This window comes from Phoenix dactylifera, chromosome 8 (genome assembly GCF_051530095.1).
Source record: "Phoenix dactylifera cultivar Ajwa chromosome 8, Ajwa_hap1_PhDact_Kaust_v1.1, whole genome shotgun sequence".
Lineage (NCBI taxonomy): Eukaryota > Viridiplantae > Streptophyta > Magnoliopsida > Arecales > Arecaceae > Phoenix > Phoenix dactylifera.
Genome location: NC_143197.1, coordinates 15,421,101 through 15,440,323, shown reverse-complemented (window position 1 = coordinate 15,440,323; position 19,223 = coordinate 15,421,101). Strand labels below are relative to the sequence as shown.

The 19,223-nt window shown below is 41.8% G+C and overlaps 1 protein-coding gene across 8 annotated transcripts in view; it reads right to left on the bottom strand.

Annotated features, from left to right (window-relative positions):
• Positions 1–12,957, bottom strand: part of LOC103697793 (E3 ubiquitin-protein ligase RGLG4-like) — a 32,515-nt gene extending 19,558 nt beyond the window's left edge. For 3 of the 8 annotated variants that reach the window (XM_088702898.2, XM_008779725.6, XM_088702899.2), the window contains exons 1-2: positions 8,680–9,277; positions 8,293–8,382 (exon numbers count right to left, since the gene is read on the bottom strand). In XM_088702898.2, the coding sequence (XP_088559024.1) occupies positions 8,293–8,295 (3 nt within the window). In that variant the 5' untranslated portion in view covers positions 8,296–8,382; positions 8,680–9,277. Of the gene's footprint in view, positions 1–2,122; positions 2,264–8,292; positions 8,383–8,679; positions 9,278–12,695 lie in introns of those variants that run through there. The other 5 variants (XM_039116673.2, XM_039116672.2, XM_039116674.2 and 2 more) reach the window with 5 other exon arrangements.
• Between the last annotated feature and the right edge of the window lie 6,266 nt (positions 12,958–19,223).

Genomic DNA, 19,223 nt, shown 5'->3' with positions numbered 1-19,223 from the left:
TCGACTCCCATAGAGAAAGACAAAAACACATTTTCAGAAGAACAGTAGATAAGTCGACTCCAGCAGTTCATGAGTCGACTCTCAGAGTAAAAGACAGAAACCCATCTTTGAAAATCCTGAGCTCGAGTCGACTTCTCAGCAAGCTTGAGTCGACTACTGACTCAGCCGAGCCGACTCCAGCTCTGCAAGAGCCGACTCAAATCCTACTGGAAGCTCAATGGCTAATTTTGCAGAGTGATCAGAACGGAACCAAATCTTTTTTAATGGCTATTTTTTAGAGTCTAACGGCTAGAAGATTGTTCCCTCGTCCTTAGAAGATATAAATACAAGAGAACTAACTTGGATTAAAGACATACACAAAAAAGAAGAAAAAAAGAGAGGAAAGATTAAAGAGATTAGAAGAGAGCTCAACAACCACAAGTCCAAATCATTAAAAGAGCCACCTAAAACAGAGCAAGAAGTGTGCATTCAAGTTTAAAGCATTCAAAGCATTCATTTCAGCAATCAAAGATCAAGTTCTTAGCTCTGAAAGTTGGCGGATGTCCATCAACTTCACTCAAAGCGCCAGCAACCATTTATTGCTCAATTCTTTCTGAGTTTGTGCATTTAATTTTTGAGCAATAAATTTTATGTTCTAACTCTTTCATATTATTCTTGTAACAAGTTTCAAGTATTGAAACTTGGGAGAGGTTTAGTCAAGGTCTGCCGTACCGGTATCCGTCGGCGTACCGGTCCGTACCAGTTCGAACCGGTTCCATACCGGTTCTCCAACAATAAACTACCGGTACCAGATTCCACGTTGATCCGGTAACGATCCCAGGCCGGACCGGCCGGTACGGACCGGTACGGCAGACCATGGGTTTAGTCCAAACCTAAATTGTACTGGGTTTGTTTGTGAGCCCCAAAAACAAATGGGGTAAGATTGTAAGTTGGTGATCCTGTGAAAACCAACTCGGTTCGTTATGATTCCGGAAAAACAAGTTGGGTTGTCAACTCAGAAAACAACCACACTGTAATCAACGAGGTTATAGTGGAATTCTCAAGAGTCTTGGAGAGTGGACGCAGATGCAGGGTTAGCACCGAACCACTATAAAATTTCTCTATATTTGTGATTGCTTGTTTTACATTGTTGCAATTACTTTTACTATTTACATGGCTTATGAACTGATTTGCAACTTGTCATAATTCAAGCATTAAGTTTTCTGCTGCATACTTCTTTAGTTTGCTAAGTTCATTTGCTTATTCTTTTAACTTAGCTTAACTATCTTAAAAGTTTTAATTAGATTAGAAAGTTTCAATAAGATTTTGAAAAACCTAATTCACCCCCCTCTTGGTTTGTCTTCTGGGCAACACTTGTGGTAGGTTGACTCATAGATAATATGGTATTTTAATTTCTAAAAAAAAAATTTCTCTTTCCTTCCCCTATTCTCCACTCTGCCTCCTCCTCTACTGCTGACCACCGCAACGACCTCTACACCATCGTGCACCACCTCAGGTCCCCTGCCTTGCTCTTTTCCTTCATCTTCTCCATGTTCCTTAAAGCCTGCACCACCTCCTACTTGCTCCTCATGGGAACTCTAGTTCACACCCATGCCCTTACTACAAGCAACTTTGACTCCGACCTCTTCATCCAGGACACTCTTATCCCAATGTATGTTAAGTGCTCCGATTTGGCATTTGTTCAAAAGGTGTTCAATGAAATGTCTATCAAAGATAATCCTATTTTCTCCAAACTCTCTTCCAAACGCAAGTCAACTACTATAACTTAAGTTGCATTGTCACTTAAGTTCCAATGCAACTTCAACTATGGGGCTCCAAATAGCTGTGGAATGATATAAAAACATTGCCTCAAGCATTGCTGAAATTTCAGGATTGTATATTAGACATACAATCATAGTTTCATGTCTTACATAAACATTTAAATCTTGGTATTTATTTTTATGGTAGAGATAAGATCTCAAGCATGCATGAAAATTAAAGAGTTTAATTTTTAATTGCTTCCGCTGATTTCTAGAAAATTTTTAAAATCATGCATGCAGCCCACAAGGGTTCCTTTCAGTTTGGTGCAAGGGAGTAGCTACCCTCACCCCAAGAGCCCTAATCGGGGTAAGAGGTTTGATACCTTCATCTATCCCTTCAACATGAGTTCCAGTTCTAGTAACTCTTCTCCATGTTAGTCGAAAAAGTCTCCAAGCACATGGCTACCTCCACCATGAGATTAAGGAGATGTGCAACCTGATCAAGGCCCTGCAAGGGTAGAAAGCCAAAGCATGAGATGAACTGAAGATAATGACTGAGCCTTCCTTCACCAAAGAGCCTCTGTTGAAGAAATTCAAGATGCTGCAATTTGAGCACTACGATGGCATCGCATTTCCGATGGACCATCTCAAGAGCTTCACAGCTCTCATATTACTCCAAGGAACCAATGATGCCCTGATATGCTTGGCTTTTCCAGCCACAGTCAAGAAGGACGATCAACTCTGGTACTAAATCCTTCAACCAGACTTGATTGGCTCCTTCAACCAACATAGCAGCTACTTCATCGGCCACTTTATTAGCAATAAGAGCAGAGGATGACCTCCATTAGTTTATCTATCAACAAGTAGAGGGAAGATAAATCCCTCCAAAGCAACATCAACTGATTTAATGCTGAGATGCGATGATGAATAGGCTAAAGAGCCCATACTTCAGCTTTTCACTGGAGAAGGGGCCTCCTAAGGACTTGGCCAAGCTTCTATCTCGAGTGGATTGTTAAGTGCACATCTGTGCACATTTTAGCACTCTTTTGGACCTAATTTTCTAAAGTTCTCCTGCATATAACTCTTAAAAAGATATATTTCTTTATTTTGGTTTCCTTATTATAATTGAAGGTCCTTCCGGGCTAAACCCACCTAAAACCTGAGTCACTCCCTATCTTTCCACTGCATCATCACGATTCATCCCTATTGTTATGGACAGAAGTTCATCTCAACCAATTGCGATTAGGCACATTTCAGCCATGGATCCCTTCTTTTTGCACCACTCTCACTTCATCAGAAAAGAGAAGATCTTTTTAGTATCAAATCCCATGAACAATGGCTGAAATTACTGTTTATATGAACAGTATTGCGAGATGAAACTGTTCATATGAACAGTGTTGTGTGATGAAATTGTTCATATGAACATGGATAAATCCATCCATGCTGAGAAAGTCGTAGCTGCTCAAAGAGATCTAGTAGGAAAAAGTGACAAGAAGCACGATAGCCATGAGGAGAAAGATGAGCCGAGGTAGAAGCATGGCCAAGAAGAAAGAAGCATCATGCAACCTCGGAATCCACCTTGGAGGATTGAGAGGTACCCTCCTCTCAATGCTTTGAAGACAAATCCTAATGGAGATTCAAGATTAGGGCTATATGCACTTCCCTCAAAATATAAGGACTCCCGGCAGGTAGAGGGACACGTTCAAGTACGGCCGGTTCCACAAAGATCATAGGCATGACACTAAGAAGTATTGATAGCTAAAAGAGAAGATCGAAGCCCTCATCCAACAAGGGTACCTCAGACGATATGTTGAAGATCAGAGGAACATTGTTCGGATAGGAAAAACCATGAAAGATGAGATGAAGATCGACCACTTGCTAGGATAATCACTACTATCTCCAAAGGACTCATTACTAAGAGATCTAGCCCTTTAACTTGTGGTCATACAATCAAGGTTGAAGAATCAACTACATAAGAGGATAAAGTTGCAAAGTGAGAGAAACTCATGCCAAATAGTCGAGCTCAAGATGCTCGAAAGTGTACTTACACATGGAACATAAAATCTCTGACAATGGGAGCGACATGAACATCGTCTCTAATAATTTGCTAAAAAAGATGAAGTTGAAATCGGAACCACATCCCAAACCTTATCGAGTAAGTTGGATCAACAACACCGCTATTTCCGTCAAGCAAAGATGCCTAGTTAGCTTCTCACTAGGCAAGGACTTTTATGACGGTGTGTGGTGCGACGTTCTGCCCATGAAGGCATGCCACATCCTTCTAGGAAGGCTTTGGTTGTATGATCGACGAGTGAAGTATGACGGACATTCCCATTGTTATTCCTTGATGTATGCCAATAAGAAAATTATTCTAAAGCCACTTCGAATGATGAATTCAAGCCTGAAAATTTAGTAATCCAAAGGGTGTTGTCTATGTGGTGAGTCCAGGAAATCAGCCATGAAGATGAGGACACATTCACGTCGGTTGCAAAGAAGGTCGGATCTAAAATTTTAGAAGTGATACCATCTGATCTCAAGGAGAATGACCTATTTTTTCGGAGAAGCCGAGAGAAGCACATGCAGCGACCAGCTGATCCATGCGCGGTGCCATGCCTAGTGCATGCACGCAAGGTCGCAACCAGGCGCCGCAACTGCAGCAACTGCATGCAATACCATCTCCCAGCGTTCGCTCGAACTCGTATCCATGCGCACTGGAGCCACGTCCCATGCACACCAGACCCACATCCATGCCTGGCCATCCAATTGGTGGTTCATCATCATATCAGCCTAGAGTCCCAGCTCCACCAGAGCTCTTCCGGCGCGCATCAGCCCGCACCCGTATGCACACCAAATGGCGAATCCCACCTGAAGTAGAATTCTTCAAATCAGCCCCAACTCGATGGAGTCGAGTTCTTCTCAGCAGGGAGAATTGATGCAGGAGCATGAGCCCAAGCCTGGGGCGTGCGTGGAGATTGAGTCCAAGAGTTCCAAGAGTTCCAAAAGTTCCAGCAACTATGATGCAGCATGTGCATGAGTCAAGTTACAACGAGTTATGAGCGAGTCATATTGAATCCGTGAGTCGTGTAAAAGAGTCCTAGCTAATTTGAACTATAGTCATGTGTCAATTAAAGAGTTTAAGTTGATTAGGAGTCTTGAATTAAGGAGTTTGGGTCTAACATTGGGTGTGTCCAATGTTAGATTGAGTCCTAAAATTTTAGTCTAAAGTTAGAAAGAGTCCTAGATCGAATGGAGTCTATTTCATTTTTGTTTCATGGCGTGTGGGAGGATCCTAGTCGATTTGGACTCTAGTCTATTCAGCATGGAAAGTCCAAAATCGAGTGGGAGTTCAATCATGTTATTTGGTTTAGTCAATAGTTTGATCACAAAGAGTCTATATCAAGTAAGAGTCCTAGTTCAAGTAGGAGTCCTAGTCCAAGTAGGAGTCCTTGTAGAGAAGGAGTCCTTTAAATTTCAAATTGTAAGCGTCCAAGTTCATCCAACCTCTTACACTATAAATAGAGGAGGTTGAGAATAAATTTCAGGACTTGATCAATTGATTTTCAGCCTTTCACGTGAAGGAGAGACTCCTTTCTCTTGGTGCGACACCAAGAAAGGCTGAAGGGGATTGGTGAGACGTCATCCCTCTTCACGCCCCACTTAGGATTGGTTGAGAGGGAGACTCTCTCGTCCCCTCCTTAGTTATCCATTCTTATCCAATCTTATCTCATGCCATACTCCTTTTCTAATTAAGAGTCCGAATAAGAGAAGGACTCCTCCCCTTTCCTCACGCCCCATCCAAATCTCACGCCAACCCTTGCCTCCCATCTCTCACCCAACAACCCTTCCTTATCTTGCCACCTCACCAAGAAACCTAATCCCATTAGAAGTCCTAACCCCTATCGATGTCCTTCTAGCCCTCACGCCCAAACCCAACCCTACTTTGGGTCCTAACCAGTTCCCAATGCATTCCCAACCCCCTCACACCAAACCCAATCAAGTTAGGGTCCTAACCCAAATCCATCCACCCCAAATCCAATCAAACACAATTCCCAATTTCAGCCACCAACCATTGAACCCAATAGCACCCAAATTGGCCATCTTCCATCTCCCTTCTTCTTCCTTTTCCATCTACAAGAAACCCTAGCGCCATTGGAAGGGAGAGAAAAAAAAAGAGATTAACCACTATCATTCCAATATTCAGCAATCATCCATCCCTGACTGCGTCACTAGGCTCTCTCAACTCGATATCCAATTTTTCTGCCATGTGTGGAGGAGCATTTCCTCCATCAAGTAAGAGAAGAAGATTACCACAGTAGCATCCAATGGTTACCCCAAATCTTTAGGTGGTTATAATAGAATCCCATACAGTTAATATGACTCCAAGTTGTTAAAATATGACTTGCAAGAGATTCAGGACCTTGCATCTATAAATAAACTTAGAGACTCTGCGCAAAAGGTAACCGTTTAGGCATTCAATCATATCTAATACCGGCATTATCTATATCTTTTTCTTCTTCCTCATATTCCACCAAAAAATCTCTTTTGACTTAAGCATCAAAGTGCTTGGCTAGAGCCTATTAGGTAAGCTTAGTTACTTTGTTTGCTGTCTTACAGATCCACAGAAGCAGCTATTAACCTAAAGGATTGATTATGATGATTACTAAATATTTGAGTATGATACTATAAGTTTTTATTTTGGAAATATTAAGTTCCATCATTTAGGAAGCCTATTACATTTAAGTGTATGACAAAGCCTTGGGGAATCAATTTTGAGGTCGGAGATACATACAAACCATTGTGGATTTAAACTGGGATAAGCCAACTCCAGTCTCAAAGGAATCAACATAGGATGATGGACCACAAGCTAAGATAGAAAGGGTCATTTTAGCAGGGTGGTTAAGAGTCGACCCCTAGCCTTGAGAAGTTGACTGCAACATCCCACAAGCCGACTCCAGCACATAGGAGTCGAGTGGCATGCCGTCAAGTATGGACCCCAACTGGTAGGAGTCGACTCCAAAATTGCCGCAGGAAAGAAATAGAAGATCCAATTTCTACGATATTTCAAGAGCCTACTCCAATCAAAGAGGAGTCGAGCCCAGATGATCAGAAGTCCGCCCCAAAATGGCCACAAGAAAGAAATAGAAGATCCTATTATGCGATATTTCAAGAGCTAACTCCAATCAGTAAGGACTAGATCACAGATGTCTAGAGTCGACTCTATGGAACCAGGTGTCAACCCTAAGATAACCACAGGCTAAGACATAAGGGTTATTTCAATAGGGTGGTCACGAGTCAGCCCCATCATCCTAAGAGCCGACTTCGACATGCAGGAGTCGACTAGCATGTAGTCAATATCGATCCTAGATTGGCAAGAGTCGACCCCAAAACTACCAAAAGGAAGAAACAGAAGATTCAATTTCTATAATATTTCAGAAGCCAACTGCAATCAAAGGGAGTCAACCATAGATGATCTGGACTCCATCCTAGACTCGTAGGAGTCGACCTTAGAATGGCCATATGGAAGAAATAAAAGACTAGTTTCAATGATATTTAAAAACAGGGGTGGCCCAATGCATTTGGGAGCCTAAGGCGAACTCACTATGGGGGGCTTCTTTAGGCCGAGGCCTTAGGCGACCATCTCAGTCGCCTAAGGGTTGAGCCGGCCCTGCTCAATCACACAATTAATGGATCAGAAGATGATTTTTTATGGGCATTAATTCATACAGGAATCCTGGACAAAAGTATTTACAACTTTAAAGATTTATATGTGGAACCAGTTATAAAACCAAGATTGAATCATAAGCTGAGTAACTTCTAAGTTTTGATACTGGCAAGATATTTACATCAACCATCAACACACTACACGTATTACAAATAAAGTAGCTACAAACATCAGTAGGAATCATGTCGGTGGATGATGTTTACATGTTACAATTATGTCGGGATTATTTGCTAATTTGCAATTATGAAGAGGGTGCTTTAGGAGAGAGAGTTCTAAAAGAAGTTCAATACCTGGAGTACCACAAAGCTTGAAATGCAACTGTAAAGAGAACATAATCGGAGTAGCTTTGAGTCGGAGCCAATGCCCCAAGACAGAGTGGAGTGACTATTTATCTTGCTACAATATTACAAAGGATTGGAAATATAGATAAATTTGTTCTTGGTATAATCCAACCCTGGAGAACTCTGTGCAGCTGCAAAGCTGCACTTCCAGGTGGTGTAATTGGAGCAAGTTAATGCAACAATGAGATATAAGAAGAGCGACAGAAGAACAAGGATAAAATTAGGGAGCAAATAATGAAGGAGATACATGAGAGTAATGTCTAACAAAGAAAAGAATACGGAGATGAAGATGTGGCAAAATAAGAAAGAGAGTTTGAAAAGACAAACATTTGAACCATTCAGAGAGTTTGTTTTTATGCAGTGAAGACCGCACTGGTTGAAAGGCTTAGATTTGGGTCAAGCAATCCGAATGGTGGAGGGTATGAAAGAGTACATAAACATAAAATAAATAGCAAGATTTATAATAACTGCTTATAGTCAAGTATATGACCATGAAGAAAATACGATGAAGCAACTGCTGATGGAAGAAATAAAAACTTTCTCTTGTCTCCAGCTGGCGAAGGTGCCTTCTTCTCCAAATCTAGGCATCAAATAGAGGGAGAAATAAAAACTTTGCAAACAAATTTCTCAGAAAAGAACAAATGTTTCAGAACAACCTTCAAACTAAAAAGAAACTGGGATGCCAAAGGGGGAGGCAGATGTAAATATTTTTCCCAAGAAAAAAAAATCAAAATACTCTTAATGAAAAAATAAGTGATGAATGCCAACATACCTAAAGAACATAAATGATGCCCTTAAAATTTAAAGAATTTGGCATGCCAAAGTGGAAAGATTGCGATTTTTTGACAAGAAAAAGATTCAAAACACTTCAGCATACCTAAGGATTAAGGAATCACCGAGGCCGGACAAGGACTGGGGCATCATGCCATCACCGAGCCTCCTTCTAGCTTCCTTCTGACGGTAGGTCATGCAAAAAAGCAACTGATCTCTCAGCCCCAAATGTAACCCTAATCAGGACCAACAACCACGACCCTGAAATCTATCTAAAATCTCCCCTCCTCGCAGAAGAATCTAGCACCAACCAGCTATATTGCGCCTATCACCTCCTCCACTAATCATCTCTCCTCCTCACCAAAAAAAAAGAAACAAAGAAAGAAATGAACAGATGGTCGATGAAATCATGAGCAGCCAGGCAGCATCAATCCACACGGCTATCAAATTCGAAGAATAAATCGAAGAAGAAAGGAAGAAATGGGAGAATTTCGAGGGGAGGCGGAAACCCTAATGGTAAGGCCAGGAATAGGGAAGATGTTACTGGGGAGAAGTGGAGGAAGAGAAGGCGAGGGTTTCTTGTTTCCTCTCTATTTCCGTTTGCTTCTTTTAGGGTTCTGTTCGGAGGACCAAAATTTTTGCGGTCGGCGACTTGGGGCCCAAGGCGAACTCACTCGGGCCTTCTTTTAGGCCGAGCCTTAGGCGACTGAGGCACGCTTGGGCCAACCTTATTTAATGAGCTAACTCTAATTAGAAAAGATCCAATCCTAGATATTCAAGAGTTGACTACATAAAACCAAAAGTAGACTCCACTATATTTGACAAACTTTAACAACTAGTTTTCCAACACATGCAGAATGAATTAAATGGCCATTAATGATCCATCAAAGCTCTCCAACCATCAAGAAAGCCTCTCAAGCCTCTTGACTTGATATAAAAGCTTCAAGAATTAAATGAAAATAAGCTCTTTTGGAATATATTATTGAAATGCATTCATTACAAGAGAACAACATGTTCTTTTAAGCATTCAATTTTAAATCCAAATAAGAAAGAGCTTAACTAGCATATATTTAATTGGGGGGCAAAGTTCCTTTCCTCTTAAGGCACTTTTTGAACAGCAAAATCGTGAGGGTATTTCCCCGTCAGCACTGGACGTGCGGGCCGGAAACGCCCAAAGCGGACAATACCTCGGGAGGAACGCAGTCCTCTTTCTCTGCTAGCTTAATGTGGGCTAACTGTTGCGCGAGGCTCCGGCCAAAGCGTCCGTCCCCGCAACAGATTGGCACTAGAGGAAGGGACGCGCCCCTTGCCGCAGACTACCCCCTAGGACTGGGAGACGCACTGAACCTTCCCACTAGGGGGGCTATGTTGTGGGGGGTGCATCCGAATTTAGTCCCACATCGGCTAGTAGCGGAAAGGTTCTGTGCCTTAATTGGGAGGCAAAGTTCCTTTCCTCTCGAGGCGCCTTTTGAAGGGCAAAACCGTGAGGGTATCCCTCCGTCAACGCTGGACGCGCAGGCCGGAAACGCCCAAAGCGGACAATACCTCGGAAGGAACGCAGTCCTCTTTCTCTGCTAGCTTAATGTGGGTTAACTGTTGCGCGAGGCTCCGGCCAAAGCATCCGTCCCCGCAACACTACACATTTAAATCGAGCTGAAAAGTGTACATATTCTCTAAATAGGGAGCATTCTTATTGTAACCTATTTTATTTCCAAATTGCTTATTTTTGTGACAAATTTCAAGGGTTGTATTACAACTAGGGGAAAGGCCTGACTGTGCCTTGAAACGAGTTGTTGTACAAGCATGGGGACAAGCTTACGTATTATAGATCGGTGCAAAAATGATGGATCTTGTAATCGTTGGATACAATTAATGGATTGAAATTCTCAAGGGTGTTTTCTTAGGAAGAGGACGTAAGAGTTAGGTTTAGCTCTGAACCTTTATAAAATCCTTATATTTTCTGTGTGTGTACTTGACTTCTTCATTTATTCATCCTCTTGCTATCATTTGCTTTCTTTATATTTATTTTAGTTTGGCTTAAGTATATTTGTGATTGCTATTTGCCACACTTCACTTAAACATAGCACATTCTTGTTTCCATATCACATTATTTTTAAAAATTTGAAAAGAACCAAATTTACCCCCTCCCCTCTTGGGTTTCATATTTGGGCAACAGTAGCCTACATTATCAATCCGGGGATTGACAACAATATATATAAACCTTAGTTGTTGTCTAAATGTTAAATAACAGAAAAAGAAAAAAAAACTAAAGACAATGTTAGTGTTCACTGCCTCCACTTTTTATCTGTTAGATTATTTAAACTTTATTTTATATATATATTACATATATACATACATATATATACATACACAGCCTTAAGGATTCTAAGTGTCCTGGCAATCGGCTTGCCTATCGATGGAGCTTTCTTCTCTCACATCAGTCCTCTTTAAATTTTTAACAACTATTTGAGTAGGTTATGTACCGATAATCTTTTCTACAAAGGGGCCCAAGGCTCCACACACCATATACCTTCTAAATTTTAATTTTTTCACCACCACGTGACCATAATATACAATTTTTTCTTTGTTCATTTTGCTTACGGTATCCTGTGCTGCTCTACAAATTCTTTGGGGTTAGGCCGAATACATATCATAACCTGCCCCACTACTGCCCAATGTTTTAAAAATCAGACTGGATATTGAACTATTTTATTGTCCGATTCCCGATTCAACTAGTTCAACCACTTGTTCCCAAAATGCTTACATGAGCATGATGTCACAATTTAACATTTTATTAGTTAAAATTTATGAAAATAAAGAAAAACGGAAAAAATATGAAAAATGATTCAATGATGTCCAATTCACTTTTTAAAACATTTATTGATTCGGGGCTTTAGTCCTTTTAGTCCTTTTGATTTGGCCATCGTAAATTAGTAATTCAAGCTTTTAGATTAAAATATTTGAGCCCAATATTACAGCCTGAATATCAAATTTCTATCATTTGTCCTGTTCTAACGATTCACCTGGTTTAACTGGTTCACCTAATTTGGACATTTCATCTGGTTTTAACCAATTTTTGACCAATCTGATTTAAGGGGCTATACTAGACCACTAAACCTGTTAGCCAGTCGATTCTTGGTTCGACTGGTTTAACCAACTCTAGTCCATTTTTGACAATATTGCTGCAACCTAAATTGGGGATGCCGCTTAGCAAGAGAGGAATGGGATGTTTAGCTTAGCAACGGATTCAGATGTTTATTTTACGACCAACCTTAAATAGTTTGGATGGTACTATCTTTGCCCTCTAAGCAAGAAGTTAGGTTTCAATCCTAGGTAGCCAAGGCTCCCCATTTTAAACCCCTATTAATTTCTGCCCGGAGATCTAGGTTTTGGTCCAGGTTGAGTAGGGGTGTAGGTATAGGGTAGGGGGTGGGATTAGACCCCCTCAACAGAAAAAAAGCATTGACCAATTTTTCGAAGGGATTCGAGGAAGGAATTGAGTTACTATGTGAGAACGTACTCCGATGATTGGATCCATTTTCTCAAAGCGAAACCAAAACACTGGACCAAGTGTGCCGAGATGCATGGGCTATCGGCGTCCAATTTCAGCTTTACTGTCAAGCTCTTTGCTATTACATTCTGAGGCAAACATGTTTGCTGGCAGCTGCTGCTAACCTTTTATTAAGGCACTAATTAATCAAGCCCATGCTTCTGGGTGATCATTCCGTATTTATGATATATCACTAAGTACTTTTCTATACCTCTCCCACTTCACAATAAAGAAAAAAGAAGACATTATTTACCCTGTTTCTGCCTGCAGGAGATTGATGGCTTCAGTTCTCAAAAACATTTCTTTCATTCCTTTTCACTTCATCTACCCATTGTCAAAGTTATATTCTTATGCTTTCCTTTAAAACAGAACTTTGTTTTAATTTCAAATCTGCTAGTTTTACATGCAAACGTTTACATGCTCTTGCACCAATTTTAGGCCTATTTCAAAAGAGGCAAGTGTAGCCGCTATATTTATGTTACATGCAATCAGATTTGAACAAGAAACATGTTAACAAAAGAGTCAGAATAAAAATAAATAAATAGATACATAAATAAGTAAAGGGACTTAACCTGTTCGAGGGAGGTGTAATTATCAGGTATATATGAGTATTTTTTGGTCAGTAGTCTCCTCCGAGGATTACCGTTCCTGTGTCTGATGGAAGGCTGTGTCGCAAGGATCCTTCTTGTTGGCTGCCTCTCCACTTCCCGTTGTTGGGGTAGCCGGCGGCGAAGAAGGCCGCCTATAACGTTGCCCATACGTGGATCCAGCTGTGGAGTTTTCGTTAGATTGAGATTGGCGTTATGGGTATGCGCAGACAAAGAATATGGAGGCTGGTTCCTTGGCTTAAGCAAAGCACTTATAACCACAAGAAAACGAAAAAGCTTGAAGGCAAGGAATGTTCTTTATCTTTTGCCTTCATCACGTGGGTAAAGGGAGTGAGGAAACTTCTTGGAGTCTTCCCATCGTTTCTTTTTGGCTTCCAGAGGACAAGCCTTTATTCTTTGCAGTAGTGGCTTCTTTGTTTTCCGCTGCAGATTCAGGGCTCGGCTTGAATATTTTCAGATCACTAACCATTTGAGATGTTAAGGCTCGATCGAAGCGACCCACTTGTACAGCTAGAAGTTGGAAAATTGGTGGGTACCGCAAGATTCGCACCATAAATAATCTGCGATGGAATGATTGGACTGCGACCAAATCGCACAAACCAGCGGCGTGAACGATTTATCTTGAAATATATCGCATATATCAAGTGGGATTACGATACCAGCACCTATCCATTCATCTACTGTCATAATAACATAACAGAAGCTTCTGTGACCATATTTTTATTTGTTAACCACATGACCCAAAATTTTTGCATTGAAAAGATATAGGGCCTGGTTTGGACGTGGAAGATCATATTAGGACCCTTTTTTTTTTTTTCTGGTTTGCGAGGTCTTGTTGTTTGAAAACGTACCACCAGACTGGTGGGAGTAGTTGGAACCGACAGAGTTAGGAACATGCCCACATTTTTGAAGGCCTATGCGACGTGATTTATCGAATCCCTGGAAAATAGGGACCAGATACTGCTCCAGTTGCCCCGTTTGCCTTCAAATATCTCACTTTTTTCATAATTTGAATGCCAATGCCCACACAAGATCTTATCGGACTGATAACATCTGTTTATTTAAACACCCCCATAATTAATAAGGGCCCGGATTAGGACTGCCGAGAAGAGAAAACTTAAAGGCTGTATTCGGCATCATCATCATTTTTTTTTCAAAAAATAAAAATAAAATTTTTATTTCTATTTTTTATAAAATTTTTAATAATAGAAAATATATTTAGTTTGCTTCTTTTTAAACAACGAGAGCTAGCAACAAAGAGAGAGAGAGAGAGAGAGAGAGGATGGCGCCAGCAATGGGACCAGGGACGCCGGAGAGCACAATATTGGATAGAGAGATGGTGAAGGAGCAACCGCATTTTATATGTTTCGGGTATATTTACTTATCTTTGATGGGCATTTGCGCGTTTATTTTCAAAATCATAGTAGCACTAAAAGAGGGAGAGGGTGGGGAATGGGGCTGGGGATGAGAGATGGCTTGGCGTCAATGAAAAGGTGGCCAATGAGGCCTGGTGAGTTGGCATGGTCGGACAGCACTGACAGAGCGAATGCGAGGTTGAGCGGAAAAAAGCCGATCAATAGAAGAGAGATGAAAACCTGCTTTTTTTGAAAAATAATGGAAGCTGTTTTTCAATAAAAGAAACAGAATAACCAAATATATATTTTTACATCGAATTGCATGTTTCTGTAAAAAAAAAATGTATAAAAATAAGGCTTAAGTTTTTCGCTTTACCCTATCTAGCAATATGAAATAACTAGAACGACACACTACTCGGTCTAGATCCATACTAGTCCTCTAAGTACTAAAACAATAAGGATAAATTATGATTTTAGTTCTCTAAGTTTAGGTAATATTTTTAAGTGGTCCCTAAACTTTAATAATTTCTAATTAGGTCCGTATTGTTTTACTTCTATTTTAATATCATCCTTCAGCATGATTCTGGCCACTTTCTCTCACCCAAAATCCTTGTGGGCACCATTATCATCTTACTGAAAATCAGGGCATCTGTTCCATAATTTTTTCTATTGCTTTTCTGCCACATGGTATATGCACCCCTTCACCACGAATGTGAATCCAATTTGCATAGGTTTAAATTAAGCATTTCCGAGGTGGCCCATCAATAATTGTTAATAGTTTTTAGTAACATTTCGAGAAAGAAGGGCCAAAAGAAAAGCCCATACACCATCGATTCAACATTCAAAATCTTACTTTTTGATCTGGAATCACTTTTAACGACTGCAAATACACCAAAAACATGCAATTGGCATTGATGCAAATGATGGTATGCACCCAGTTGCTTAGGCTATTGTTGAAGTTGAATCTATAGACAGCTGGTCATGGATTCTAGAACTACTTCAGCTTGATGTTGAGTCATATAGGGAGCGAGGCTGGACATTCTTATCTCATCAACAGAAGGTATCGTTGTAATGTACAGATTTGCATTTCATATGTTTAAGTTTTTTTTTTCTCTAACTTGATAAGTTACTAAAGTACTTTCTTGATTTTGGCAGGCTTGAGTGTCTATATTTGATGATCTACTCCTAGGAGTTGACCATAGATTTTGTGTTCGACATTTGTATGTCAACTTTAAGGGAAATACAAGGAATTGACACTTAGGAATGCCCTATGGAAAGCAGCTAGGGCTACAGCAAGTTCAAATTTTGAGATGCACATAAGAGAGCTCGAAAACTTGATCCAGCTGCGTATCATTAGTTAAGGGCTGTTCCAATAGAATTGTGGGCTAGGCATGCATTTAGAACATAGCCAAGATGTGATATATTGTTAAACAATTTATTAGAGACTTTTAATGCTTACATATTGCAAGCAAGGGATAAGCCTGTACTAGAGCTGTTGGAGATGATACTCAAGGCTGTGATGTCAAGGACAACTAAGAAGAAGGATGTGATGCTCAAACACAATGATGCAGTTTTTCCTAAGATCTAGAAGAAGGTGGAGAAGATTAAGGATTTTTCAAGGTTTTGTCTGGTAAAATGGGCTTAGTGTGAGCATGAGTGAGATTGAATGTGGTCCTAATTAGTATGTTGTGGATTTGGATAAGTATGATTGCAGCTGTTACAAATGGCAATTGACTAGTAAATACCTTGTGCATATTTAATATAGTGTAGTACTTTCTAAAAGGAAGACCGAGTTTGAGCATAGATATTTCCATAAGGATACCTATCTAAGGACCTTCTCTCACTAACTCCAACAACTGAAGGGTCAAAACATGTGACACACAAACTTAATCCCTCCACTCCCTCGAATAACGAGGCCACTTGTTATAACCAAGAACCAAAGGAGAAGAGATGCAGATGAGCCACAAAACCCCAATCCAACTTAACTCAGAAAGAGGATCATAAGCCTAAAATGTGGAAAATAAAATTTACGGGTCATAAGCCAGGGACAACCAGTGGGAGGCAACCCAAGATAGAAGCTCATGGGAAAAAGTGGAGCCTCTACTTCTACACATGGAAGCCAAGATATGGAAAGGAGCACCAGTAGGAGATTCATGAGATTTAGGCTTGTAGCAGAGCAGATTGGCACCCAAGTATGCGACCATCTATATATTTCAATTCATATATATGTTTACATCAGCAATGAAAAGTATATAAGGCATCATGTTACCTTATAGGGCTCTTCTACAAATGCTGAGATTGAGGCTCTAGAGAGAGTGGATATATTGTTAGGCGGGGTGGTGCTCATGTTGGTGCTGGTGCTGCTGAGAGTAGTGGTGCTGGTGTTGAAGGGTCTGGTGTTGGTATTGGGAGGCTGGTTTTGCTGTTGCTGGGAGGGCCAGATTTTCTGCTTTGGGGGAGGGTAGATATGCAACTATATTCTCGGCCGGACCTAGACCTAGTGCCCGTAATATATGAATTGTATATGCTGTTTTAGAATAACTTTTGTGATTTAAATGGTTTTGGTTTTAGCACATTTTTGACTATATATGTATTAGTATTGGAATAGGTATAAATGGTGGTCCTATGCCTTTTGAAAACTGTGACACATGAGATGTATTCACTATAGGGAAAAGAAAGTTTTCCGACAGCAATCTGCTGACGCTATAAAGAAGCGTCGCTAGTATAGTCATCGCGCCAAATTTTGCCAATGCAAGTGAGTAGCATCGGTATATTACGGCGTTTAAAGAAAACGTCGACGGAAACCCTATTTACTAAGACGACGCTTATAAGCACCGTCAGAGGCCTCATCGTCCTACTCCCCCTCCTTACAAATCCTAACCCCTTCCAACCCACAACACACCCCCCGCACCCCCCCTACAAATTCCTAACTCCTTTCAACCCAGCCGCCCCTCCTTAAAAATCCTTAACCCCTTCCATAGTTTTAGCCCCGAAGATCTCTGATAATATGATGGCTGTTTGGATCTCTCTCTCTTCTTCTCCTGCTCCTCGATGCTCTCCTCCTCTTCCTCCTTCGTCCTCAAGGGTTGTCGAAGGGCGTTGTCGGGCGATGGGGGAGGGCGCTGCCGGGGAGGTTGTCAAGCCTGGAGATGGCGGCGCCGGCCGTCGGGCAGGTGATTGATGTCAACAAGGACACCTTCTGGCTCTTGTGAAGGCCGTCAGCTCTTCGTCGTGTTATCATGATTTCCAGAAGAGGGTTTCTTTTTTGTTCGAAAGAAAAGGCCCTAGCTTCCCTTATCAACCTTCCCTTCGCTGCGTCACTCACTACCCTAGCTTTCATCCATGCCCTCGCCGACATCAATCCACCATCTCCCTCGCTCTCCCACCTCCATCCTGAGCCCTAATCGCCGTGCACCGTTCCGACCTCCCCCCTCGTCATTCCACTTCTCCGCTGCCATCAACCTCGCCTAAGGTAAGCCTTCTCCTCCTCCTCCTCTTCTGTGCGGTTCTTGGATTACTAATCTTAATTCTAATAGAAATCTAATCATCGTGAGAATTCTTGATTTCTTGGAAATATTTTATTGGCGGCGGTGGCACATGGAATAGCAATCATGGAATGACAATCTTGATCATATTGATATTTTCATTGGATCTTCCAGTGTCCAACTCTAGCTATGCAGCCCGGCACGAAGCGGGCCGTGCCTGGCACGACCCGCTTGCTACAGTGCCGGGCCGTGCCTGGCACGGCCCATTTGAGAGGGCCGTGCTGGGTCACAGAGTACGGGCCCGCGGGCCGAGCCCGGCACGGCCCGCTTCGGGCCTGGGCCGGCACGGCCCGCTCTAGGCCCGCGGGCCGCGGGCCTGGCACGGTCCGGGCCTGGGCCCGGCCCGGCCCGATAAAAATTAATGCTTCATAAATTTCCTAAAAAAATTAATAAATATTGAAAACTAAGGATTTATGAATATAAAGCCACCTTAATGGTGGGGGGTTTGGCATAGACCCCTATCAGTTTATTAATTTAAATCAAAATGGTACATGAAGGGAGGTTTGGACCTTGGTCTGACCTCTAGAATACAATAAGAAACTAAGAAAGGGCCGAGGTTTGGACCTTGGTCTGAACTCCAGAATACAATAAAAATGTACAATTATAAAAAATTAAGAAATCTTACTAATCATCAGTGATTCAGTGAATCAGTATTCACTCTTCAGTCTTCAGTCTTCAGTCTTCAGTAGTGTTTGTATCATCATCATCAGAGGATGTTGTATTATGTCCACCTTTATCTTGAAGTCTTGCCTCAGCATCCAACCAATCCTTGAAGCAGAGAAGCATCTCCACCGTTTCGCCCGTCATCCTACTTCTCTTTTCGTCAAGAACACGCCGACCTGCACTAAAAGCGGATTCCAATGCTACCGTGGACATCGGCACAGCTAAAATATCGCGTGCAATTGCAGACATAACAGGATATTGATTTCTAACACTCTTCCACCAAGATAATACATCTAGATTCTCTATTTGATTTTCATCATATGCAGAATGAAGATCATTTCGTAAATAAAATTCTAGTTCACTACTTAAAGATGAAGAAGATGAAGAGGAACTTGAAGCATGTGTGTGTCTTCTCTGTGCAATGAATGAAAAAATAGATGACGAACGAGAACTACTAGAAGAAGAAATAGAGGTTTGTATTTGTGTTCTAGATCCACGAATTTTTTCATCATATATAGCATAAATATCATAAAGAAGTCCAAAAATTTTTTTTTCCCAAAATACCCCTCAATTCAGCCGTTATTGGACTGTTGGGAGGGGTAAAATGGACTTTTTCCCGATTCCAACGGCTATTTTCCTCCCCCCTCCAGACGGGCCGTGCCGGCACGGCCCGTCTGGAGCCGTTGCGGGCCGTGCCAGGCACGGCCCGTTTGAAGCCGTTGCGGGCCGTGCCTGGCACGGCCCGTTTGCGCCCGTTACGGGCCGTGCCTGGCACGGCCCGTGGCGTGCCGTGCCCGGCCCGGCCCGCCAATAGACGGGCCTGGGGCCGGGCCGGGCTGGCGTTCCGTGCTGGACGGGCCGTGCCAGGCACGGCCCGCTTCATAAGCGGGCCGGGCCAGGCACGGCCCGTTTAGTCCTTTGGCTCGGTG